Source organism: Hippoglossus stenolepis, chromosome 10 (genome assembly GCF_022539355.2).
Source record: "Hippoglossus stenolepis isolate QCI-W04-F060 chromosome 10, HSTE1.2, whole genome shotgun sequence".
NCBI classification, from domain to species: Eukaryota; Metazoa; Chordata; class Actinopteri; order Pleuronectiformes; family Pleuronectidae; genus Hippoglossus; species Hippoglossus stenolepis.
In genome coordinates, this window is record NC_061492.1 from 25,104,544 (window position 1) to 25,131,068 (window position 26,525).

General features: G+C 40.8%; 1 protein-coding gene across 2 annotated transcripts in view; it reads left to right on the forward strand.

Moving 5' to 3' along the window:
* The window catches only part of bcl11ba (BAF chromatin remodeling complex subunit BCL11B a), a 42,325-nt gene extending 17,938 nt beyond the window's left edge, over positions 1-24,387 (forward strand). Inside the window, exons 3-4 of one of the 2 annotated variants that reach the window (XM_035169038.2) lie at positions 19,721-21,586; positions 23,826-24,387. In XM_035169038.2, coding sequence (XP_035024929.1) covers positions 19,721-21,586; positions 23,826-23,902 — 1,943 coding nt within the window. In that variant the 3' untranslated portion in view covers positions 23,903-24,387. Of the gene's footprint in view, positions 1-19,720 lie in introns of both variants that reach the window. The other variant, XM_035169037.2, reaches the window with a different exon arrangement.
* The last annotated feature ends 2,138 nt before the right edge of the window (positions 24,388-26,525 follow it).

Consider the following 26,525-nt stretch of genomic DNA (forward strand, 5'->3'; position numbering starts at 1 on the left):
GATTTCTTTGTCAAACTAATATTTCCAAGAGAGAACTTTGACACTTAAATTATCAAAATGTGTGCCTTCTTCTAATTTACGGTTACATTTTATTTCTTCACTTCACTGACACGTATTGACAATAAAGACATAAAACATTACATTGAGTAAAACAAGGTAGTTATTTGCTTCTATTTTTTCATAAGCCAAAACTATAAGGAACCACTTAATTTGAAAGACCACAATTAAAATTGAGATGTATAAAAGGTGGATGAAGGAGACTGCAGGCCGTGCACATACACTGTAAAAAAAATACTACAGTGAACAGGAAGTTCCACTTAGGTTATAAGAAATAAAAATGAAGCACTTAGATGGGATGAGATGCACTATATGTCCAGTGCCCAATGGAAATGTGATGCAGGCTCTTAGTAGATGAGATGGAGAGAAAAAAGTGAATCTTCTAGAATACCACATCTGTATTCATGTAAAAGGTAGACTTGGATACACACTGCGTCCTGTATGAATAAGAGTTATCGTTTTCCACATAAAGACATCAAACTCGTGTGTAACTCCATGCTCAGTAGAACTGCGGTATCTTCCTGCCACAGCAGGGGAATAAACGTGACAGTCTGGCCTGGGATTGGCCATAAAAATGTTTGGCACCCAGGTCATTGCCAACTCTCTCTCTCGCAGCTCTTTGCTCTTCTTCTGCCTTTTTAATGCCTGAAAATATCTCCTGCCATTGCAGAATTCTCTGAATTAACTTTGGAGTTTTGCTCGGACTGAGACCAAGTCACAGGGATTTTCTGTGGCAGATTTCTCCCCGCTGAGTCTCAGAGACGACGCTGTGCTTTGTCTTGCCTCCCCCTGCCAGTGCAGTCTGCTCTGTCTCACCGGCTTTGAGGATCTGAATCTGCAGCCATTTCTTGTGTCATCTATCAGCCTGACATTGGTGGCTTCCACGACAACTCTGCATACAAGATTTGATTTTGTAAATTGAGAGATGGCAGTGAGAGAAGTGAGGGTGGTGGGGTTAGGAGGACTTGTATATGCTGCAAAACACACACAGCACCGACAGCACCTGGGTAATACATAGAGCAAGCCTTCGTAGCCAAGCTGACATGCCGATGCTCCAAAACCACTTTGGACAACAAAGAGACACATAAAAACAACTTGGCAATATTGTCAGTGCACAATAACAGGCAGCAGCAGCTCCAGCCCGGCCGCACGGACAGGATGGGATTACCACAGTATTTTGCTTCGTTGTGGGGGACTCATGACTGCCCCTCTCCTTTACAATGGGCTGTTGGCGTTTAGCAGCAGCCAAATCACCACTTAACAAAAGCTAATTTCTCACTTGGTTAAACTGGGAAGGATTAGGGGCCCTGTGTCGGCACAATCCGTGTTTGCTGAAGAGTGAGGGATGGGGGATGTTATGGAAGGATTTAAGCCTCAATTACAAGGGACTGAGGGTGTTTGTGTGTCCGCGGCAAAGGTGGGACACATTTAAAAACTTTGCTCGAGATATCTGCAGCCGTGCCGTCCACACGCACGGCAGTGTGTGTATGTGCTTGTTGCCGAGGGTGGCATAGCTTGACAAATACATGTTGATCCCATTGTTTAGGAAGGTCTTAGCCTCCTCAGTTTCATATAACTACTCAGGCTACACACATGAGGAAGGAGGACTTACAACCAAAGCCTATAACATAAAAATCCTTCTCGTTTGTGTCATGTCCTGGAAACAGCTGATGGTTTGCTAGTATTATAATAATAATAATAATAATAATAATAATAATAATAATAATAATAATAATAATAATAATAATTAGTAGTATTATCTGGCTACTTCAACTTTTCAGACTTAGTATGACGTTTTCAAATCACACCCCTATCACTTTTTTCACTTTTTCCATCACTATGTATGCTGTATGTACAAATGCAACATAAACACATCAAAAGACAGACCATTTAAAACATTGTACATACTGACTGATTATTGCCTCTCAGGATCTCATCCACCATAATATTCCATGGTCATCTAGCACAGCTACAACACTTGTGTTCCAACATGTGTTTGGAAGACCCCAGTTCGATCCAAGGCCTTTAGCATCCTTTGGCAAGACCTCATTCAAGACTCTTAAGCCTGCACACACAACAGAAGACTGCTGCCCCTGAAATTCTGGAGTGTCCCCTCACACTGCTTAAAGGCCGTTACCACCTCTTTAACTTTACTTTGCACAACCTGTTCCACTGCTGCAGTTTGACCAACTTCCTCTCCTTTCACCCAATATTCAGTGTTTAGTGCTGATATTCATGTGTTTGTTTGTTGCGAGGGACACTCTTGGTGGAAGTAAGCCAGAGCAGCGGCCTCTCTCCATCCTTCACCCACAACCAGATTTTGAACAGCTTCAGCATCTCTCATCCTGGAGACTTTTGAGGAAGAATAGGGGGGATAAGGAGGGGTTAGATTTCCCCCCTGAACAACAAACCCTTTGGTTTGTATCAAAGCTTTGCCTCACCCCTGCTGACACCCCTGAATTATTCACTTAAAGGGAAAGATAAACAAAGCTTGCTAGCTACAGTTGTTCTATTGATTTTTCTGGGCAACATCACAGATAAGAAAAAGAGGGCCGGAGGAGAGGTGCTGGGCTGCTGCCGCCTCTCTTTTTTCATCTGTAAATAAATCAATAATATGTGCAGTTTTTCTCTTGAGAAAGTAGCCCCTGTCCCGTTCCCCAGGAAAGCAAATAATGCATTTAAATTATTTCTGCTTTGTTATTTAGGTAGTTAGAGCATGTGTCTATGGATCGGGTTGCTTGCCATGTGGGAAGAGTCTTTGTTGTTAGTTATCTATTGTGGTGTCGAACAAGTAAACAATGGTGTAAGAGCTAATAACTGGTCATGCACCTCTGATTAGGAACAGTGAGATCCTTTCACTTCTTTAAGAGTTTAAAAAGAAAAGCTTCTGATAACCTGTTCGCTCTGTATTACATTACTGAAAACGGAATATTGGATTACAGTGATTGTTCATTTATTCACATGTTCTCCCATATTCCCTGACCAACAGTGTCTACACACACATTTGAACATGTGCATCACACACAGCTAAATATTTGGCCCATTTTGCGACATTCACAGGCAGCCACAAGATAAATGCCCCTTTGGCACCACTTGAAGGCTTGCAGATAAAAGGGGCCGAGGAGGAAATTGCAGGTTGGCAGGTGCAGCGTTTTCTCTCTCCCTGACTAAGACTGCTTAATCACCAGAGGGCTCCTGCATTGTTTTGCTCCCCTGGCCCCATAGCACGTTATTATGTCATCTAGATGCTTAGGTACATTGCAGCACTGTTCATCCACCCATGCAGGCATTTACACCCACCCCAGGACCTGAGGCAGTGTCTGTGTCTGCCCAGCTGTGATTGGCCAGTGGATACAGTGCGACTGGCCACCAGCTTGGACTTGGATCTCGGCAGACCTTGCGTCGTGGCTGCCAGCACAGCATCGCCGTATGTCTGGCTGTGGTGAGAAGTCTCGCTAGCGAGGGAAATCAGATCAGTGTATCCTGTGTAGCTTGATGTGTGTTTGACTGCTGCTGCCTCACTACACATTTACACACGTAGAAACTCTGATCGAGCGGAGCGGATCCAGCAGTGCATGTATTGACCTTAATGGTCACTTCTGGAATCTAATGAGCAGCGGAGGAGGCTGCAATCTCAGTTCACTTCTGTGTGTGTGTGTGACGTATACGTTCTATGTAAAGACAATAAGGCTGATCTAGTGTGCTGAACAGAAACATACTGCATGTACGTAGATCACATAATGTGGGTGCAGGCTATTTAAGTCTGTTTTATTTGTCTCACACTGAAGAAATGTCTGGTAAATTAGAAAGAAAATATATTTTTCTTAAGTTATGATATGTGCCAAGACAACAGCAATAATGTGTTGTGTCTTAATAAGGTTTGAATTAGAAGTACTGTATGTGCTGGGGTGGAAAGGCTTTGAAACAGCAATAAGGTAAGATGCATGTTTGTAAAGCAACAATTGTCTGTGTCTGAAGCTGCTTTCTTTTTTCCCCCTGATGTTTTCCCCTCCATAACCTCATTGCATTAAGGGGTTGCTGAGGATTGTCCTCCCATTTCTTATTTTAGACTATTCAGCAGGTCAGAGCTATTATTATTATTATTGGTATTATTTAAATACCAATAACAAAGAACGCTCTCAGCCCTACCATTAATGTTGTTAATAATATCCAGCAGTGCATACCTGCAGGCTAAATGAACACGATGCACATGTCTTAGCAGTCTTGCAGTTTGAGTTTGTTCAGCCAGCAAATGCTCGGCCTGTGATCTTCACACCTGAAATATTGCTAATAACAACTTTCACGGGAGTGCTGATTCCACTGTGCGAGTACATCAATATTGTATTCTTGGACAGGAACTGTGACCCAGGAACCAAAACTTGCTTTAGCTTCCTTGGCCTGAAATGCAAGCAAGGTTCCTGAGTCCCTTAAGAAAGTTTTAGCAGTGAAAAGTGGCAGAGTGACATGACCCCACACACAAGTCAGGCTTCATTTCTTTATAACCAAAATACTTTTTTGTCAACGTGTGTCTGTTGGATGAGTTAAAAGCATTCTTTCCCTGCCCTCACTTATCATCTGTCTCTTCCCACTTTTTCTTCATGTCTTTGTTGCATTTGGCTGCTGTGTGACCACTGAGATATGACTATGAGGTTCTGACGTGCTCTCTCCTTCCAAGCCTCTCAGACTGTCATGTCCTCACATGACAAAGAGGTTTTTCCTGTTTTTCTAGTTCCTCTTTGTCCAACACTTCATCTCCTCCTGCTGCAGCTTTCAGCTCTCCTTCCACTCATTGTGCTGCTGTGCATTTCAAATGTACAGAGGAAATATGCTGGTGTGATGTTCAGACTTATGTAAGCAATTTAATGTCACTGCATTAGCTCATGTCACATCATGTTGCGGCATGATGCTGTGTGTTAGTGTGTGCACTCATCCCACTCTATAACATGGAGGCTACTATGTGTGTGATCTTTGTTGGAAAAATAGTAGAGGACACTGTTTTACTCATGGCAGACTCACGTACTCATTGGAGGTTTAAAGGAGACGCTACTCATTCAGTTTGAATGATGTGTCGTCATGTGCTGCCAAACTGCATTGTGGTGCATGCAGTAGGAGTGCAGGGCAGGCACCAGCCAATCAGATCCCATGAATGTCAATATTCACATGCAGGTACCAGCCAATCAAATGATGCAAATATAGGTTGAGTCTAACATCAAACATCAATATGAGCCTGGAGAGAAGAGGCAGAGGCAGCCGGTGAACCTGGTATGTCCTCATCTGGTTGTGGAGTTTAATTCCTCTGTTCTTCCCTTTATCATTGTATTGACCGCTAGCATGGCATGTTAGCACAAAAGCCGGCTATGTTGTGTGTCACGATTAGGAAACTGTGATTGGTTGTTGTCCTTATGACACCAAGTGACAGCCACACCCACCGCTAAGCGTTAAAGCAACATATGAGTGCTGCATTAATACTTTTCCATCATGCTGACTGTATGACAATGTTGCAATCTGAAATAAGAAAAAAATAAAACCAGTGCATTTCTCCTTTAAGAGATGAGGCAGCCTTGTTTTATTGTGCTTCAGATTGTGTGTGTGTGTGTATGTGTTAGTGTGTGTGTCTGTGCCTGTGCCTCACCAAATGAAAACAGATTGGAGTGGTTATGGGAGTAGGCCTGCTTCCAGTTATTGTAGAGACAGCAGGAGGACTGAGAAGCTACTCTTCTCTCCTCCAGAAAAAAAGTCTAGACCTTCATATTTAGTCTAGAATGATCCATACACCAATCATGACTGAGTATTTGACCGTCAACAAATGTAAAAAAAAAAGATATACACAGAATTGAGAAAACATTCCAGAAGACTCTGGTGTTAATGGTCACCAGTGCTAATGGCCACATGCAGCTGTTTGCTCTCCCCAAATCATTTGAGCTTTTGCACAAAAGTCTCATAATTAGTTTGACTGACTGGATGAGTGTCTGACTGACAGAGAACCAGTTAGATGGCCTGACTTAAATAACGTTTAGTCTGAAGTACTGAGAGTTGAGCTGGCTTCATTCTGGCTCCCCCTGCACTCGGTCCCTTTATATTTTCAGTGTCTCTGCTTGTCTTTCCATAGCTCACCAGTCATCCAAGCCTTATAAGGGCCTTCAAGACAGACATGTCCCCTCATTCCTCCCTCCATCCCTCTATCCATGCCCTCCTCTAACCTCCATCTGGTCTGGATCTGCTCTTGTCCTCGACCTGCCCCCCACTTCTTGCTGCCATTTCTGTATAAACAAGTGGAGTCTGACCATAACACTCAGAGCAAAGGATACACTCCTTCATTTTCCCCCTCTCTCCTCCCTGCTTCACCTCTTTTTCCACCTCAGCAAACAGTTTCTTTGTACTTCTCTCTCTGTGGGTAAAGTTATTCGAGTCAAATATGACTTATTTTATTCTGTTGTCTTATGTGGAGGAAGATATTGAAATAGCTGCTAAAGGTTACGTTTACAAGAGGAGATCTCTGCTGAAATTTGAAAAGGTGAAACTGATCAGAGGGCATAATGTTGAATTCATAAACCTGGGCTTGCACTCAACTCTGTGGTTCACTGGTGGAGCGGGAGAGAGAGAGACATATGCAGGAACAGCAGAGCGAGAGAGAGAGAGAGAGAGAGAGAGAGAGAGAGAGAGAGAGAGAGAGAGAGAGAGAGAGACATCTTTTCTTCCTGATGCCACTGTCAGACAGTGTTGTAATATGTCTCCTTCAGACAGGAGGGGCACTGCTACATCATAGATTGGGATGGGGCTAGGGTGTGTGTGTGTGTGTTCCAGGCGACTCTCACTTGGCGTTGTACATTTTGGACGAGCTTCATATAGGGGAAGGGAAGGGGGGTGGGGTGGATTTGGACGGGACAGGCGAAAGGGAGACGTAGGGGATAGAGAGGGTTGATCCAAAAATGTGTTGGACTGCTACCCCGGTCAAATCAGGCTCATGGCAGAGTTTGTGTGTTGTGGCTACAGAGACCAAGCCAACTCATCACCTGACAACATGTCAATGACTAAACCTGCTAGTCCCCACAGAGGAGTATCCTCGCAGGATACTGAACCTGGAGGATCTGCCTCAGCACACCCAGTCATCGTCTTATACGTCCTGCTGTTGAAATATATCAGTGTCAGCTACAACAGCTTTTCTTCCATAGGCAGTTTTTAGCTCCTATTTTCATCTTCATCCCACTTTTACATTTAATTAGACTATCATTAAATCACGATTATAGTTGAATTATCCATTCATCTGTCTGTTTGTCCCATTCTCATGAGTGCAACATCTTAGGAAGAAGATTTTTGCAAATTTAACTTTAAGGTGAACTGATTAGATTTACGCTGTCAAAGGTCAAGGTCACTGTGACCTCACGTTTTCTGAATGCGATTTATCGGGAATGCCAGGAGGGAATTTCATTACATTTGACTCAAACATTCAGCTGTTTTCAGACATGAACTCTGGAGGATATCTGAAGAAATTGGTCCACAGAAAGTCTGGAGGCTCTCACTTGGAAATTTGCGTTCACACTTATAGCCCCGCAGGAGAATATCTGGAGGTTCTCCAGAGTTCAGTGCATGTCTGAAGGCAGCTTTAGACTCTGGTCAGAATTTGGAGGTCAAAGGTCAAGTAAACTGTGACCTCACAAAGCAATTCAATTATTGAAATGCTTATTATTATACTTGGTGCATTTTTATTAAATTCCTTCAGTCTTCACTACATATGTTATAAGAGTGTGGAAGTAAAGTTCAACATGATTGGTTTTGGAGGCAACCATTCTATTCACACATATTCACTGTACATTCATCAACCAGAAGTGGTTAAACAGGAACCAGTCCACCTTATAAAGGCAACTGTAGTCCAAGCAACACAATGTTGGGATCCAATTATTCTATCAACATTAGATAGAAACATTAAGCCCATCTGTAGGAGACGATTCTGGACACTGAGATTTATTTTGCATGTCAGTGCTGGAAGTTTTGTCCCCTGTATGTAGGAGGAAAATAGAGACGTTTGAGGTGGTAGATGGTCGTGTAGAAAATCTGACTTTCATGTCAGAGACCAGACTGTGTATCCTGTCACTGTGTCATATGCTATATTAATAGTTCCCTTCATTGGAACTAAATAATTGCCTCACCTGAACCATGACAAACAGCTCAGAACCAAGGCGTTCCCATACATGTTGTAGCCTCTGATATTTGTTGGAATGAACACATACATATTGGAACTACACCTGGCGATCTTACTATAAATCTGATAGTAGATTATTTAAAATAAATTCATTAAATGCCCCAGGGGGCGTGGCTTTATTGTTTTAGGCTCACATCTGTAAAGAAAAGCATGAACTCTTCTAGTAAAAATATTTCTTTTAATAGCAAACACACACACACACACACACACACACACACACACACACACACACACACACACACACACACACACACACACACACACACACACACACACACACACACACACACACACACTCTGTTCCCGGTGCAGTGGTGTGGGCCAGTGTGTGGGATTAGCTGCTATGCTCTGGCACACTCTCCTGGTAATCCCTCTAATTTGTTAACAGGGCACAGAAACAGACACACACACACACACACACACACACACACACACACACACACACACACACACACACACACACACACACACGCACCTTCACTTGCTGCAGTAGTTTGTTTTGGATTGTACCGCACCTCCTAATTTTGGCTACCTACTTAAGTGGTGTGAGGGACAGAGAATCTCTTCTTCCTCTTCCTCCTTCCTTGCTTCTCCTCACCCACTAATGATGAAGCCATGATCAGCTAAGCCCTACTTTCAAATGCATATCATAAGAATGTCAAAGCCTCCTTCCTCCCGCCACTTCTTGTCTTCACTGTCAGGGCTTTTATACACACATATGGACACACACATCTTGCACAATGATAATCCTTTGCAGGCTGGATAACATACAGACGATGGGCTCCTGCTGAAGTTCAACACATGCTGGGAAGAACGAAGGTTGCATAGACAGAGGCAGAGTAAAAGACAGTTACAGAGGCAGAGAGAATACAAGACAACTCAGCTCATGTTGATTCTTTTGACGTTAATGTCTCTGTCTGGGCCAGTCCTGCATATTGACATCCACCAGCTCTGTTAGATACCAACACTCACTTTGCTTCCATTCAGCTATCCAATAATTTCCTCCAAACCTTTCGAAACATGAACTCTAAAATGAAAACACATGAACTTCATCTGCTTTAAAAGAAAACACATCCTCATGAATCTTCTTGCCACCAAAAGCATAAAGTGCTCCTGTGACAGACTCTTCAAGCCTGGGTGTAGATCTGTGAACTGACTCAAATCTGCAGATCTGGTGATGTATCCACTGATGGCTGGTAAAACAACAGAGCCTATCAGAGCATTGTTGGTGGGATGAGGAGCTGGGATCATTTTATTCCTGTTCTAAAGCCAGAAAGGAAAAATGTGTATGAAATGGATTGAGGATGAGAGTGATGCCATTCTACAGGTAGTTGGAGGTCAACATACAGCAGTAAGAAATTGTCATTAAAAATGCTCACTGAAGTTTTTTCAAAAAGAAGAAGTCAGTGAAGATGAAGTCAGTGATAGAGAGCTGAAGCTCCAGGCAGTTTAAACAGGACATTCCATTGTACTTTCAACACTTAATGATTATAAATATATATATATACATATGTATATATGTTTGTATGTATGTGTGGCTATGTCTAGATTTAGCCATGGGCACTCATTTGGCTCCTCTTGTCAAGCTGTTGAGATTTAACCTGCAGACAATTTTAACTAAATGCGGGAAACTAAAACAGAGATAAAAAGCGTTCACCAGCCTTATTGGGACATGTGAGGAGAACCACATCATTAACTCTGGACTGAGGTTCTCCTCGAATGCTTGATTTATAGCCATTTGTGTTATGACAAATGCCAGTGTCATTTCATGTGAGGGTTTTCTGGAAGTTCCAACCTTGATTTTTGACAAAAACAAGAACAGCTCTTGCTAAGAGGCAAATAGCAGAATTTCTTCTCCCAAATTCCCTATTTTCAATAATTTAAATTTAAGCGTAAAAGTCTTCAAAGGCAACTCCTGAGTTTTCCATTCAGCCTTTCACTTTCAACACATCATAATTTAGAAAAAAAGAAAAGAAGAAGCAAATGTTGGATGGAGACCCAGCACATGGCATATAGGCTGACAGTAACAGTCTGTATAGCAGCAAGAGGTAAGGGTTTGCCTCTTGGTCTTTAGCCATTAGCTAAATATGTGAACTGAGCTCAGGGATGACTCAGTTTCCCCAGAAGGAGTTTTCAGTGTGGCCGAGTGGAGCTGCGGGAGCTGTGAAGTAGCTGCACTGAATCACAGACTCAGACGCAGCAGATAAAGCCCGCCCCGTCTCCAGTGTTGGGCTCTGTCAGTGCTGACTCTGTGTAGGGTTTTCACACTGGTACAGTTTGTGTGTCTTAATTAAAGCTGCTGCTGTATGGTCCTGTAGTGATTTTAGCTGCAGTTACAGCAGATTTAAAAGCCTGTTGGATGACGTTAAAGCTTTGCTCTCAAACCACATCATTCAAAACTAACACACTACCTAAAGAATACCAGGAACTAATGATGTCACTAGGACAGGACAAGCAAAGAATAAACATTTGTTCACTCTCCACACCGTGTGTGTGTGTGTGTGTGTGTGTGTGTGTGTGTGTGTGTGTGTGTGTGTGTGTGTGTGTGTGTGTGTGTGTGTGTGTGTGTGTGTGTGTGTGTGTGTGCGGGTGTGCGGGTGCGGTTAGGGGGCACCTCAAGATCACACAAATGGTAAAGATGCTTCTGGCTTAGTAATGCAAGAAAACTTTTCACATACTCACACACACACTCATGTCAGCTTTGCTCTGTATGTAAATGTCTCAGTGCTGATATTGTAGCAGGGATTTCTCTTCTTTGACAGATAATGTGGCACTGTTACTGATAGTGAATGTTAGTAACACATTGCATTCACCGCAAGTAATCGAGTTATGTGACTGATAACAACCGACCAGCCTGCATGCTTCATTGTTCTGCAATAGCTTTTTTTCAGCTTTCAATTTCTGCACTCTCTGCAATCCTGGAGTTCTCCAAAAGTTCCCATTTTAGGGGCCCAAAAGTGTGGACTGAAAGTAATTGTTGGGATGTAGCCATACATCCTTCTGTGAATTGTCCCCATTCATCCTCTTTCTTCCATTTAATGAAACACCTAAATGTAGAGCGATCCATAAATGAATAAACTCGACACTGAGACACTGATGGTCTTTAAAATAGAAAATCTAAAAAAACAGTAAACAGTAGAAAATCCACAGGTGTAACCATGTTCTTGAGCCAGACACACATCTGTGTGTCAAAAAATATTTTGACACACAGATGTCTTTTGAATTATTACATTATTCCCATGTTCCATGCGACAAAATTGATTTTACAGTAAGAGTTAACAATAGTGTGGAGTAAATCATTACAACACCAGTAACAGTTTGGGTGGAGACACAATATAAAGACGAGTTAAAGTGAATGTAAAACCATCCATGTCAGCGCAGTTAAATATTGTGAGTCTGCTCTGGCTCTTTACAGTCCGCTGTCTCTGTGTCTGCCTTCCACTCAGCCGCCAGCTACAGAGAAAAATCATCATTGTAATCATCTGACACAATAATCCAATGTTGCTCTTCCGACACATTAATCGCACACTTTAAGGCGATCTGCGCTTCCTCTTTAATTCTACGTATTTGACCCCCCAAATCTGTAATAGCTGTGATTTAATTTAGCTATTTAACCTGTAATTCCAGCAATATTTATTGAGGAGTGAGGGGGAGAAAATTGGGCCATTAGCCGCCCCAGATGAATACACTGAGATGAAAATGAATGGCGCTAACTGCCAGTTGACCTTCGCACAGGATTTCTAGCAGTTCCCTCTCTCCCCTTTTTTATTAGCGACAGCCACAGTAATTATAGCAAATTGAATCATAGTGAAAACTGGAATCAGTCAGTAATGAGAGTTCTATGCTGTGTGAAACTAAACCAGGAAGGAGCAACACACACAGAGGAGAAGAGCGACTGAAGGACGGAAGGATGAGGAGGGAGACATGGATGTCAGTGTGTATTGTTTCTCCTCCATATGGCTGCTTCTGGGGGACAAATACACACACACACACACACACCAATGCAGTATGTCTAATGTCAGATGCTAACACACTGTGACTATGCATGATCGCATTGTTTTTCTTAGCAGTGACACAACTTCAGCTGTGAAAATATGTGTCTAAAATTATCAATCCTTTAAAAGAAATGTCGGGAAAAAAGAAAGTCGTTTTTATCATCCAGAACAGAACACATATTCCTTTTCACTCACACTTGTTGAAACAGGTTGTGCTGCCAGTGTGTAAGAGAAAGACAGAGAGAAATTGTGTGTGTGTGTGTGTGTGTGTGTGTGTGTGTGTGTGTGTGTGTGTGTGTGTGTGTGTGTGTGTAGAGAGAGAGAGAGAGAGAGAGAGAGAGAGAGAGTGTGAGCCAAAGAAAACACAGGCAAAGGGCCAGACTGCACTTCCACAGATAGAGAGAGGCTCTAATAGGAAGCAGAGAGAGAGAGAGAGAGAGAGAGAGAGAGAGTCTCTGACAGACTGAGGTCACTTCCCTTCAACATCTGTATGTAGTATTAGTCCTCTCAAACTAATTACTTACCACTTCACCATTTTACTCTGTATCCATTTAAAACTGTAGAAATGACTATATTCTTTTGTACTTCCTTTGTACTTGCAATTTAATTAGATGCTATAGGGAAGTTAGCCTATTATTATGAAATAGAATATTGTGTACAACCATATAACAATAGCTAATCTGAATTAGGTAATTTAGTGCTGTATTTACAAATTTTGGTAATTTTATATTATATTGTACTGCAATATATCCAGTTAATATTCATATACTACTGCAAATTATTTCAAACTTTTGACAATATATTATAACTGTTCTTATTACTAGTAATTGTAATATTCGACATAATTTATATAATGTTTTAATTATTTTTAAAAATCTCCAGTTCTGTTATTGTAATATTACCACAACAGCAATAAATATATTTATCAAAAGGTAATCTAATGTTGCTGATACAAATGTTGTTTTATTAAAATATTAAAAGCCACATCCCTGTGCGGTGAAAGAATCTTTTATAGCTGAACATTCTAAAAACTTGAATGGGATAATTTGAAAAACAAGTAACACTTCCGCAGCAAATAAAACCACAGCTAGTTTTATTCCAGAATCCTCTGAGGAAAAACATCCTCTCATTGTGGCTTTACATGCGAAAATGTTGTGAAGCTTTTAAAATGTGATATCATCTAATTACTGTCACACTTCTAAAAGACTGAATGATGAAGGAGCCATTGTTGGCCATTGTTTTTGAAAGAGCAAAGGCCACTTTTATTGGTTTAAACAGCTTCTATTACGTCATCGGCAGTCTTTGCAACTTTCAGACCGGTTCAGTGACTTTTTCTCTTAAGAACACCCAGTCATGCAGCTTTGGGACAAACCTTAACTCATTTCCGTCGAACAAAAGCTCAAGCTCAGGTTTTCCCTCCACAGACACACCTCTTTGTCTCATTCAACTGACTGGCTTAGAAGTTACCGCTAGTTAACAAGTCGTCTTAGTCGTCTTTGGCTGAAAATCAGTTTGAGTTATTCCACATTGGCTCTGTTGTCTGAAAAACATTTTAATAAGAACAGTTTAATTCGGATTACAGTTCATTTTAAATACTGTAGGCTATATGTGAGAACAGAGATTGGCAGAGAAGCAAGCAGATATTAAGCCAGATGTTAATACAATGATACAAATACAATGCCATGATGTCATGCTGATTAGCTCATTATGTCATCTAGTGACATTTTTTTAGCAGGATTACTCTCCAGTGAAAGTATTAATTTCAAGTGTTACATACATAGTGCACACTGAATATATATTTTTGTGTGTGTGGGTAAAATGGACAATATTTGTACAGTGCTTTGTTAGTCATATCGATCACTCAAAGTGCTTTAAGTCGCATTCACCCATTCAGGCACACTTACATACATACAGGGCTTCTATGCAGCACTTTTTCTAATATCATCATTCACACACTGTCAGCACAACTGTCAGGGGCAATTTGGGTTTCAATATCTTGCCCAAAGAGTGCAGAGGAGCCAGGGATCAAACCACTGACCTTCTGGTTAGAGGACAACCCTCTCTACCTGTGTGTATGGACCTAGACTTGTTTAGTATTGCATTGTGCCCTGATTTATAATGCCTACATGTCTGCACCAGCCAGTGGCTGTCGGCATTATGTTTTCGGGTTGTCTGTCCCTCCATCCCATTCTTGTGAACACCATACCGCAAGAACGCCTTGGTACAGTACAAACATTCACTTTAACTCAAGGATAAACTAATTACTGTGATCAAAGATCACGGTAAACTCCCACAATATGTTTGGCCTCTTGAATGTGATATATAAAGACTGGCGTAAGGGAAACTCTTCGGATTTGGCACAAATGGTCACTTGGACTCAAAGATGAACTGATCAGATTTTGGTGCTGTAGGTCAAAGGTCAAGGTCACTGTGACCTCATGTTTCTGTGATTGTAATATATGAGGAATGCCTGAAGGGAATTCTTTCAAATTTGGCGCACAAGTTAATTTGGACTCACTGATTAACTGATATATTTGTAGTTTCTTATTGCATCGTACAGTAAGTAATTAATTACTTTTTCATTCAATTCAATTCAATTAAATTTACTTTAACTAATATTAAGTTTTACATATTTCCACTTTTTAGACTCACATCTGTAAAGAAAAGCATTGACTCTTCTATATTATTTCTTCTAGTAGAAAGCACACACACACACACACACACACACACACACACACACACACACACACACACACACACACACACTCTCTCTCTCTCCTAAGCTTACCCTAGCCATAACTTAACCCTAACCCTAACCTGACCCTGAACCTAAACATGACATTAACCTAGTCTTAAAATATGTCTTTTTTGTCCCCATAAGGAAGACAATCTCAATAATAAATACAGGTTCCCACAACATGAGTAATATGGGGACCACATAGCGCACAACCTGTAAATGTACATTCAGTATTTCATAATTCAAACTGTGTGTGTGTGTGTGTGTGTGTGTGTGTGTGTGTGTGCGTGTGTGCGTGTGTGTGTGCGTGCGTGTGTGTGTTCAAGTCAGAAACACAGAGAGGAGAGAAGGAAAGAAAGTATCTCTGCAAATGCCGATGAGGTAGTGTGTTTTTTTCTTTGAGCGTTATGTGTGTGTTTGTGTGTGACACACAACACTCCATAAAACATGCTCTGTGCATCTTACCAAATAAAGTAATGAGCAGTCCTCTCTCTTTCTCTCTCTCTCCCTCTGTTTTTTTCATATGGAAATAGGAAATAATGGGGTGATTAAATAGAGTCGTATATTAAAGTACAGCTGACATTAGAATTAGCATAATGTGCTCTCGCCTCAGGCTGCATACTTTATTTGCCATCTGCGTTGGACTCCCTTCCCCCAGGAGGGCACACACACACACACACACACACACACACACACACACACACACGCACACACGCACACACACACACACACACACACACACACACACACACACACACACACACACACACACACACACACACACTTCCCCCAAACAAATACCGTGACCCGTTCCTTCCACTGTGGCCAGAGAGAAATGGCGTTCAGTGCAGAAACACATACTTTCTCTATTTCTCTGTCTCTCTCTATCTCTCTCTCTCTGTCGCACAGACACACACACACAGACACACGCACACACACAAACGCCTCTGCTCTTAATTGTTGGGCAGAAATGAACATCAGCTGCCCCTTAAATGACTTCTGTCGGCAGATGAGAAGTTCAGCTGAAGGACTGAGGATGGAGGAGCATCTCAGCTCTCCCTTCATCCTCAGTCTCTTTTACACACGGATCAACGGATTGAGCGAAAAGAGAGAGTAACAGAAGGGGCGGGTTCCTTTTTTTGGTGTTGTGGGTCTTGAGTTTCAGTAGTAAAACAGTGTGTGTGTTTGTGTGAGAGAGAGAGAGAGACATAGAAAGCGCAGACAGAAAGGTGCAGACAAAAGCTGAGGCGTGGGGAGCTGTTATTTTCATTGTATGTGTGTGTGGGTGTGTGTGTGTTGGGGGGTGAAGTGGGGGGGGTTGCTGTCCACTATAATTAAGTCAAAAGGCTTTACAGGACTGTGGAGGTGAACAGCTGTTCCGCCTCTTGCCTTTCCTCCTTAACACACATACGCAGTCACACACCACACTGACTCACACACACGGGCGAGCGACTGGGTGAAATGTTTCAGTGAGGAGAGGTTAACTGTCTAACAGGGGGATATTAAATTACTGAGCTGCTTATTGTTGAATTATTTAAGGTAATTTTCTTTTGTGCTAGTTTTTCTTTTCAAAAGCCATAATATAATATAATAAAATATAATATTTTGAGGCTTGTATATAAATTTGAACAACATTTCCATTATTTTATAATTTAGTAAAAAAAATGTCAATATCAATCAATCAATCAATCAATCAATCAATCAATCAAATTTTATTTGTATAGCCCATATTCACAAATCACAAAATATAATAATAAATATAATAATAAATCATAATAATACAAAGAGAACTTTAAATCTTCAAACATGTTGGATTTAAATATAACGTATGCATCTTTATTCTTTTATTTGGGCAGGTGTGGCTCAGGGGGTAGAGCGGTACTCCTGAGCCCCTGGCGGCTGTGCCATTCTCATAGAAGAAAGTGCTACAGTGTTAAAAAAAACTGTACTGTAAAGCGGTCATCAAGACTAGAAAAGCGCTATATGAATACAGAGCATTTACCATATTCAGCACATTTAACGCTTGTGTGTAGCTGAACATTCCGCATTGAACATGTAGCAGTCATACCATCGCAACCGCATATAACCTCTACCTCACACAATAGATTTATTTACACAGTAACTTCAACATCCTTAACAAATTCCAAAAGTACATCCCACATGTCGTGAAACTCATCAGCTTTCTTCCTAACTGCTGAGTTGAGTTTCTCGAGGGCCACGCTAAATGTTAAGCTTCATACAAAAAGTTAAAGGAGGGAAAAGTAACACTCTTCCAGCACAGGGCAAAAGCACACGTGGATCAACTGATTTTCTTTTGTGTTATTTGGCACACAGTTATTTGGGTTAGTGCTGGTTGTATTTGCTATCGGTTATTTAAGAGATATAATACATTAAAGAAGAATCTCCACACATTCACATATAAAGTGATACTAAGTGTGTTGGTGATTATTGTAGTTAAAGCACTGATAAAAAGGATAATTAGGATAATTTTTTTTTTACTTCACAGGGGTGGTGGATTATCTTGTTATCCCATTATATAATCAATCAATCAATCATCAATCAAATCTTTATTTGTATAGCCCATATTCACAAATCACAATTTGTCTCATAGGGCTTTAACAAGGTGTGACATCCTTAACCCTCAACAAGAGTAAGGAAAAACTATTATATAGTATTGTGTTCATGCCTGTGAACATACTGTAACCCATTCATCCTCTAAGATGCTATAAGCATTGTATCCAATCTTGTTATGGCTTTCCACCATTATAGTGTATAATTGTGTAACCTGCCCTTTGCTGAATCAATTTTATTTGGACACCTTTTTTAAATGTGGAAAATGTGGGTTGTTGTGCGGATTTATTTTAGGTATGAAAAAACGAATACGTTTGAAACACTTGAAGAGATGTTTGGGTGGCCCGTCATACTTTGCTCTCAGCTAATCAAACCACTACAGAATGTTGTTGTCATAAAGATCAATTAGTGTACAATAAGTGTAGTGTGACATTACAATAAAAGAGACACAAAAATAAGTGTGTATGAATAAATGAGTGCCCTGACAACAGTTCACACTTGACTTCTTCATCTTACAGAACCCTGCCTTTGTCCCAGGCTGCTCACATGACTCACACTTTATCTTGAAATTTCAAACACTTATTGAGGACTGATTGGCTAGCCCAGTTAAATTGTGCTGAACCAACTTTTCCACTTTTTCAGGCAAGTTAACAAGTCAATGGTGGGATCTCTGCAAGCAGGGTTTCAGGCTTGTCAGGTCTGTGTGTAGGTAGCAGACCTTGACTGGTGTTCCAGTCATGCCTTATGCTAATATGCAATTCTTTTCTGTGTTCTTACAGGAAAATGTACAGAAAATGTAGTGTCTCCCACACAAAGCGCTCCACACCCCTGTATGCTTCTGTAATAAATTTAAATGCATCTCCAGAGAAGCAGTTAAGGGAAGAAAGAGTGGATATAGATGAGTGAATAAACATATTCAATTAAATATGCTTCTCATAGTAGTGCATTGTGATATAAACACAAAGTATAATTTATATGTACAGCATTCATGTTTGTATTTGTCTATGTGAAGCCACAAGAAATAACCACAGCCACACACATAATTAAGTGAAACAATTACAGCAGCACATGTTTTGTGTAGTACCTGAAATTAGTGCACAAGGTCAAGTCTGCGAGCTTTCACTGAATAAATATGAGAGCCATTAAAGAGTACAATTACCATTATCTGTATGTGAGTGGGTTTTATAACTGGTATACTCACTGTAGGAGAGCTCCTCTTTATTGGAGATCAAGCTCAGTTGTGTCATGGTGGTAGCAAGTTACCTAGGAATTGCGGGACCCTTCATATGTCCTGTATCTGTGTATGTGCACCATTAAAACATTTGCATTAATTAATTCTTAAAATCACAGATCGTATATCGCCTCAAAATTGTATTCTTACCATTACTTGTCATTGACTGACAAATTAAAGAAGTCTTTGATTGTAGAGTAGGTATTTAAACTTCCAAACAAGTATGTCACTTTTAAATTCTGGGACAGTCAGAGGTGATCTGACAAACCGATTTTTACATTTTCTAGTCACATTATAATAAAAACCACACTATAATATAATAACTTCAAGTCTTTCTCTCAGCTGATTTTATTTCTTCCAAAAAGCCAGGAATTTTATATGTTAGTATTAGATTATCACAGATTCTTTGCTCGGAGGGATTTTTAAAATGCCTGATACATGTATACATCTTCTTTCATGCTTGCTGTAAATCTAAACACACACAAACACACAGTTGCAGTTTGTACTTTGAGATTCACAATACTGTATATGAGAGATTCAACACCTTGTGATGGCCAATCCAGTATCTGTGAGAAGGCACTTCTCAATAGCATGATAAGTAGCATTTATGTGACCACATGAGTATTAGCCACAACACATAGTATAAAGCACACACACACTTATCCGATGTCACTGACTTTCAGCCAAAGGTTTAGACACTGGAAATAAGCTGTTGTAGAAAAGCTATAGTTCCTGACAATTTTAATAATGAATGGTGTCAAGTTTACTAATAAGGTATTTTAAAAAAGGAATAAATGTTTCATTTTGTGACTGAAAATATGTGTTACTTCAGAAAGCTTGTCCATCTCTCACTCATGTTTTAATCGCATCAAATAAATGAGTAGGTCTCTGTTGAAATATTTCATGTATTTTCTCTTTCTGTGTTGCAGGTGGCAGGGATGAGCCTTCCAGCTATATATGTACCACATGCAAACAGCCCTTCCCCAGCGCCTGGTTCCTGCTGCAGCATGCCCAGAACATCCATGGCATTCGCATTTACCTGGAGTCCAACCCCTCCAGCACAGCCCTCACTCCACGCATCACTATGCCCCCGCCCATGGGCAACGACTCCATCCCACAGTCCCCCCTCACCAACTTTCTTGGGGACAACAATCCTTTCCATCTCCTAAGGATGACAGGTCCCCTGCTACGGGAGCCTCCCCCAGGTTTTGTGGAGAACCGCCTTCCCAACACACCTCCGTTTGTCAGCCCCCCTCCCCGCCATCTCCTGGACCCCCACCGGCTGGAACGCCTTAGTGCAGAGGAAATGGGCCTCATCTCCCAGCACCCTAGTGCCTTTGAGAGGGTGATGCGGCTAACACCTATGGCCATGGAGTCCCAGTCTATGGACTTCTCCAGACGATTACGTGAGTTGGCAGGGAACAACAACATTACCACACCACCATTATCACCCAGCAGGGCCAACCCTATGCACCGACTACTAAACCCCAACCCCTTTCAGTCCGGACCAAAATCTCCCTTTCTTAGCACACCCCCCTTACCACCAATGCCCCCAAATAGCACCACCCCTCCCCAGACACAGAACAAGGTCAAGTCCTGTGAGTTCTGTGGTAAGACCTTCAAATTTCAGAGCAACTTGGTGGTGCATCGGCGCAGCCATACCGGAGAAAAACCTTACAAGTGCCAGCTGTGTGACCACGCCTGCTCTCAGGCAAGCAAACTGAAGCGCCACATGAAGACACACATGCACAAGGCTGGATCCCTGACCGGGCGCTCAGATGATGGACTGTCTACCACGAGCTCTCCAGAGCCAGGTACCAGTGATGTCACAGGTGAGGGCATGAAGAATCGTGACGGGGACTTCCAGGGGGAAGGCAACGAGGAGGAAGAAGAGGAAGAAGAAGAAGAGGAACTTGAGAATGAGAGTCGACCAGAATCCAACTTCAGCATGGAGTCTGAGTTCTACCGCAACAGGGAGAATGGTTCTAAACCATTATCAGAGGAGAAGTCATCACTCGCTCTTGAGAAGATGATGGAGGGTGGGGGCCTCAACTCAATACAGCAGTACAATAATTTAATAGTTGACAATCGTAAAAGGATGCCCTTCTCTAAGAGGGGCTCAGATGGGCTGCGGGACACTGGGGATGAAGACTCAGTGGTTGGCGAAATAAACCACCACCAGCAGGAAGAGAGGACCACCATTAATGGCCGGAACTGTGGCTCTGGTGACTCTTTCTCAGGCCTGTTCCCCCGTAAGCCCACACCCATCACTAGCCCCAGCCTGTCCAACTCTTCAAATAAGAGGATCAAGATTGAGAAGGACTTGGACCTTCCTCCAGCACCCCACATTCCCTCAGAGAACGTCTACTCCCAGTGGTTGGTGGGCTACGCTGCCTCACGACACTTCATCAAAGACCCTTTCCTAGGTTTCACCGACTCCAGACAATCTCCCTTTGCCACCTCCTCTGAGCACTCATCAGACAATGGCAGCCTGCGGTTCTCAACACCTCCGGGTGACCTGCTGGATGGTGGCCTTTCCGGCCGCAGCGGCACCGCCAGTGGGGGCAGCACACCACATCTGGGTGGAGGTCCTGGACCAGGTCGACCTGGCTCCAAGGACAGCAGGAGGTCTGACACCTGCGAATACTGTGGAAAGGTGTTCAAGAACTGTAGCAACCTGACGGTGCATCGGCGCAGTCACACAGGTGAAAGGCCCTACAAGTGTGAGCTGTGCAACTATGCCTGCGCCCAGAGCTCCAAGCTCACGCGCCACATGAAGACACATGGCCAGCTTGGTAAGGACGTCTACCGCTGTGACATTTGCCAAATGCCCTTCAGCGTGTACAGCACTCTGGAAAAACACATGAAAAAGTGGCATGGAGAACATTTGATGACAAATGAGGTCAAAATTGAACAAGCAGAGAGAACCTAAAACAGGTTCTTTATTTCCATAATCTGTGCCACACTTTGACTTAAAAAAAAAAAAAAAAAAAACTAAATGGGGAGCTGGATACTCTTTTTCTGAGATATTCATTTTGGGTTAATTTTGGGTTTTGCCTAAGAAACTGCCAACTAAGAAAAAAAGAAAACAGAGATCTTGACACCAATTGAAGCTGTTTAAACTGCCTCATTTGGAGTTCCTTTTAAAACAATCAGTCACTTGAGTTTTAACATATGTGGAGCCTTTAACTGTGCAATAATTTCTGTATTTATTGGATTTTGTATTTTGGCATGTGCAGGTAAATTTTTTATTTAGGCTTTTTCTATTTGTAATACTTTGACTTTAAGTTACTCTTTTTTTTAGTAACCCACATTATATCCTTAGAGTTTTTCTTTTTTTTAAAGTCAATTTTAATTAAACCTTTTTGGCCGCCACATGTAGGAAAATTGAATATTAAGCTAAAAATGTGATTTCTCGAAGAGAAGCTGAATTCAATCTTCAATTTGGCAGTGGCGTTAACTGAGATTGCTAGAATTAGTTTGTTTTGTGTGACGATGATATGCGGACAACAATCCTTGGCATTGTAGCATGAACTGATTCTTAAACATGTCAATATAATTGGAAATGTAGCACTGAGTGTCATATTTGACAGTAAATGTAAAATCAAAGTGGTTTCTTCCTGAGAACACCATAACCAGCCAGAAGAAACAGATTCTAGATAAGGCAGCTGCTGACTGGTACATAGTACCAAATCCTGACAAAGCTACAACCATCCCTAATTTCTTCTCCTTGCCACACCCCTTCCACTTATTACCAACTAACCTACATTCATACATCAATGTATTATACTTTGCATGAAGCCATATGATCTAGGCTATATTATTTATTAGGAGTAAACTGACCACGAAGCCATGCATAATACATAGAGAGATGGAAGAACCAGACATGAGAGCGAGCACAGGGACATCTCAGGGTGAGCTATACTACTTTTATTTATTTATCCCACTCCTATGTTTCAGAGGCATTTACATTTCATCATATGTTGAAATCTTTTGAGACAGTTATGTCCTCTTGCCCTGCCCTACCTGCTTAGTTTTCAAGCTATATACTATTTCAAAGAGGGGTCATTATAACATGATTTAGTTAGGTGAGGGCTAAATGTATGTGCATACTATGGCAGATGTCAACACTTTAACTGGATTTCTGCAGAAAATGTATGTCTCACATTTTATTTTTCAAATTTATATAAAAATTTTGTGCAAAAACATTTACAAAGACATGAGCAGTAAATTTTGACTTGTATTGTTACAGTGGTTAATCTGATTAATGAAGTCACTCTGCAGGAATAAAAATTCTTTAAAGCTACATTTTTGTGGGACAATTTTGTGTAGAAGAGGGAAATGTGTATGTTTGCTGAAATAGTAGGACTAAACAAGCAGCACCAGCTCGCTCCATGCTCTCTTTGTAATTTTAGATATCATAACCCCAGTTTTATTTCATACTGGCACTTTTTTATTTTTAAATCAGATCTAATTTATTGTTGTCAATATACAAATTACAGAGCTCTGAACAACAGACCTGCACTTTTTTTTTTTCAGTCAGACACACACAGAAAGATGGTCAGAAAAAGTTACTAAAAGGGTCTAGAGCTTGGGATCTCCTGACATTGAACTGCCCAGGGTTGTTAGGCATGGCTTTCCCAATGCTGGCACAAAAAAAAAAGAAATTATGATAATAATGATGAATCCAGGACAGTTTTTGTACTGCCATTCAGTTTGACATGAGTGTGCCTTGAATAACAATCTTCTTATTTATTGTCAAAGACAAATGCAACAGATTTATGAAGCATCAAATTGAATGAGATAATTTTTTTTATTGATGTGTAATTTGACATTTCAGCTAATTATTTAAATCAAGACATATGAAACGATGCTGAGTTTAGGTTAGGAGTGCCCAGCACACTACTTATGTGTCTGTGTGTATATATGTATTCATATGTACATATAAAGACACAAACATATATATATATATATATATATATATAGATATATATCAAATTCCTCACTCATAAGAACATGTTTGTCCCTCAACAGAAAATCCCAGGAGTGAACAAAAGCCACACAAAAAGTCAAGGAAGACCTGGACAGAAATCAGGAACTACAGAAGCTAAAAAAGATTTTAGTGAACTGTGTCTTAAAATAAGTTTACAGTATTGAAACAAGTACAAGGGTAAAATAATATTTGTGTGTATGTGTATTTTGAACAAACAAGTATTTTTTTTCTAGGTTTGCTTCTAAAGTTCCTCTGAATGCCATACTGGCGACGTGTGTATTGTTTATATATATAATTTTTTTTTTTCCCTTTCTTTAATTTTGGTGACGGGGTTTTAGTATATATATATAAATATATATGAATATATATTACATTTTTCTTGTTTACTGTCAAAGTATACCAGTATTTGTAATATTGGAGAATGCCTGGGCATTTTACAAAAATAGAAAAAAGATTGTTTTGAATTTTTTATTTTGCAGTCCAATTTAAATTGTGGGTCTCTTAAACTGTTTTTGTCACTGTAACTGTATAAGTCTTCAGTTTTAGTAACTTTTATTCTGCCTTGGGTGTAATGAAATAAAAAATAAATGAAATAAAAAATGACAGAGCTGTAACACACTTGGATTTGGTAGGGGAGTTTGGGTGCGGGTGGGTGGTTGGTTTGGAGGATGTCGGGTTCCTCCCTTAGAAACAATGGAGCATTGGTTCTGCTTTTCAGGAAAATCACACTGAAAATCCTGACTTGTATCTATTTTCCTGCTTCTGGTATGGAATATTCTTCATGGACAGTTTGAAATACATGTGTAGGCACTTGCTGTCTTTACTGAGGAGCTTATCTTTTTTAACTTGTAGGCTTCATGCATCCTTTGTGAATAGGGTACTCTGAGTACCTGGGGACGTCTTGCTCTTACACTGGGTGCAAGGGGAGGGTGACTTCATTCCAGTGACAAGATACAACTTACAGGCTGCCATGATCTTTTTTCCTTTCATTGGGCAGGATAAACACAACCTAATTCATTTGTACTGTTGTAATGAATCACATTGTACAGAGTGGGGTTAAAACGGTTGTTTGACAGCCTTTTAGTGACAAAAACACAAGTTGATGTTTTGTTTACATTGGTTGTACATAGTTTTCTATGACTACACTGTTTAAATTTTGTTTGAATTGCTTTTTTTTTTCTTTTTATTTGATTGTGATTTCTAACTGGCACTGGCAGTGAATTCCTGTGTTTGGGGGGTGGGTGTGTGTGTGTGTGTGTGTGTGTGTGTGTGGGGGTGATTCTTCTGTTTGACCTTTGTGACCTCCATGTCAGTTTTCAGGCACATGCCTCCCCAGTTGATATTTCTCAGCATGAGAACAGAGCACAAATACAAGCTGTTACAATTCTCCACCCTCTGCTTGTTTGTCTCATTTTGTTCTATGAGCTGATCTCTCAAAAAGAAAGACACATTTACAACATGAATCAAAAAATGTATTTCATGCACTAAGGTTTTACCATCTACAGGCACATTTACTGCTGCTGAACGCCAACACAAGACCTGCCATCATATGAACATCAGCCAGTAGAAACGAGAAATTCTTGGTGATTAGATTAAAACCATGAAATAATCCAGTAAAGGGCATTTCATGTATTTCTTATGACAGCAGACTTTTACCATCACAACTTATTGTAGATTTACTCATTTTAATACTCAACAATAATACAAATAAAAAGCATTCTACAGTTTTTTTCTACCACTTCCAAGTGTAGTCATTAACAGGACACTTTAAGAAATATGTGTGTATGAATAAGAGTATGAAACAATCAGTGCTACCATCGGTTTTTCGTAATGTCTGAATCAGTGTATATCCTGTAGGCCTACTGTAAAGTTCAACACATCATCATTTACTGTTATCCTGTTAGGGAGCACTCACACATACGCGATGCTGTAAAACTTGACAGTTGGCGTCCATGATGCTTGGTGCTGGCGCAATCATTATAATGACAATCCTCAATCATTTTGAAAAAAGTTACCAGAGCATTGTCTTTCTTGGCCGACTTTGTAACGAGGCTAGTTTGCTTCATCTGTCTCTGCCTCCTCTGCCCAGGCTTAGTTTCTCTGGTTTGTGTCCCGGTGAGTAAATAATATCTGACAACAGGGCGATTTCCCACTGCAAAAATCAATAATCAGTCTCTCCCCCATTTTGACTTCTGATGTCAGACAGGACATGAATGTGATTTGTTTGGCTGATGCCTGTACAACACAAATAGAGCGAAGCAATGGAACCACAATGCAGTTTGGCAACACGTGACATCACACTATTCAGATTGAAGGAGCAGCGTTTCCATTGAAGCCTCCTACATGGCCATGCTCCATCTTAAACTACACATTGCATGATACTTTTTACAGGTACTACAGATATAATTGAATTCCTTCAGAGCATCTACAATTAATACTGAAGTCTTCAGTGAAAACATTTAAAACAGGTCCTTGGTCAGACCATGAAGTAATAAACCTCAGCACATCAACACATTGTGTTCTGGTGTCCTGATGTAGAACACAGATGCAAACACAACTGAGCACGGGCAACAGTCGTGGTGACACAACACTCAAAACACTGGTGAGCACATTATTACAGATCCAGTGGCTGGGGTCTGTTGACCAAACACATGAGCTCCTCTCATCAACTTTAAAAGTAGCAAAGGAGAGAGATAAAGTTCAATTCAGTTCATTGATGACCCAAGGTTTCTAAAAACTGA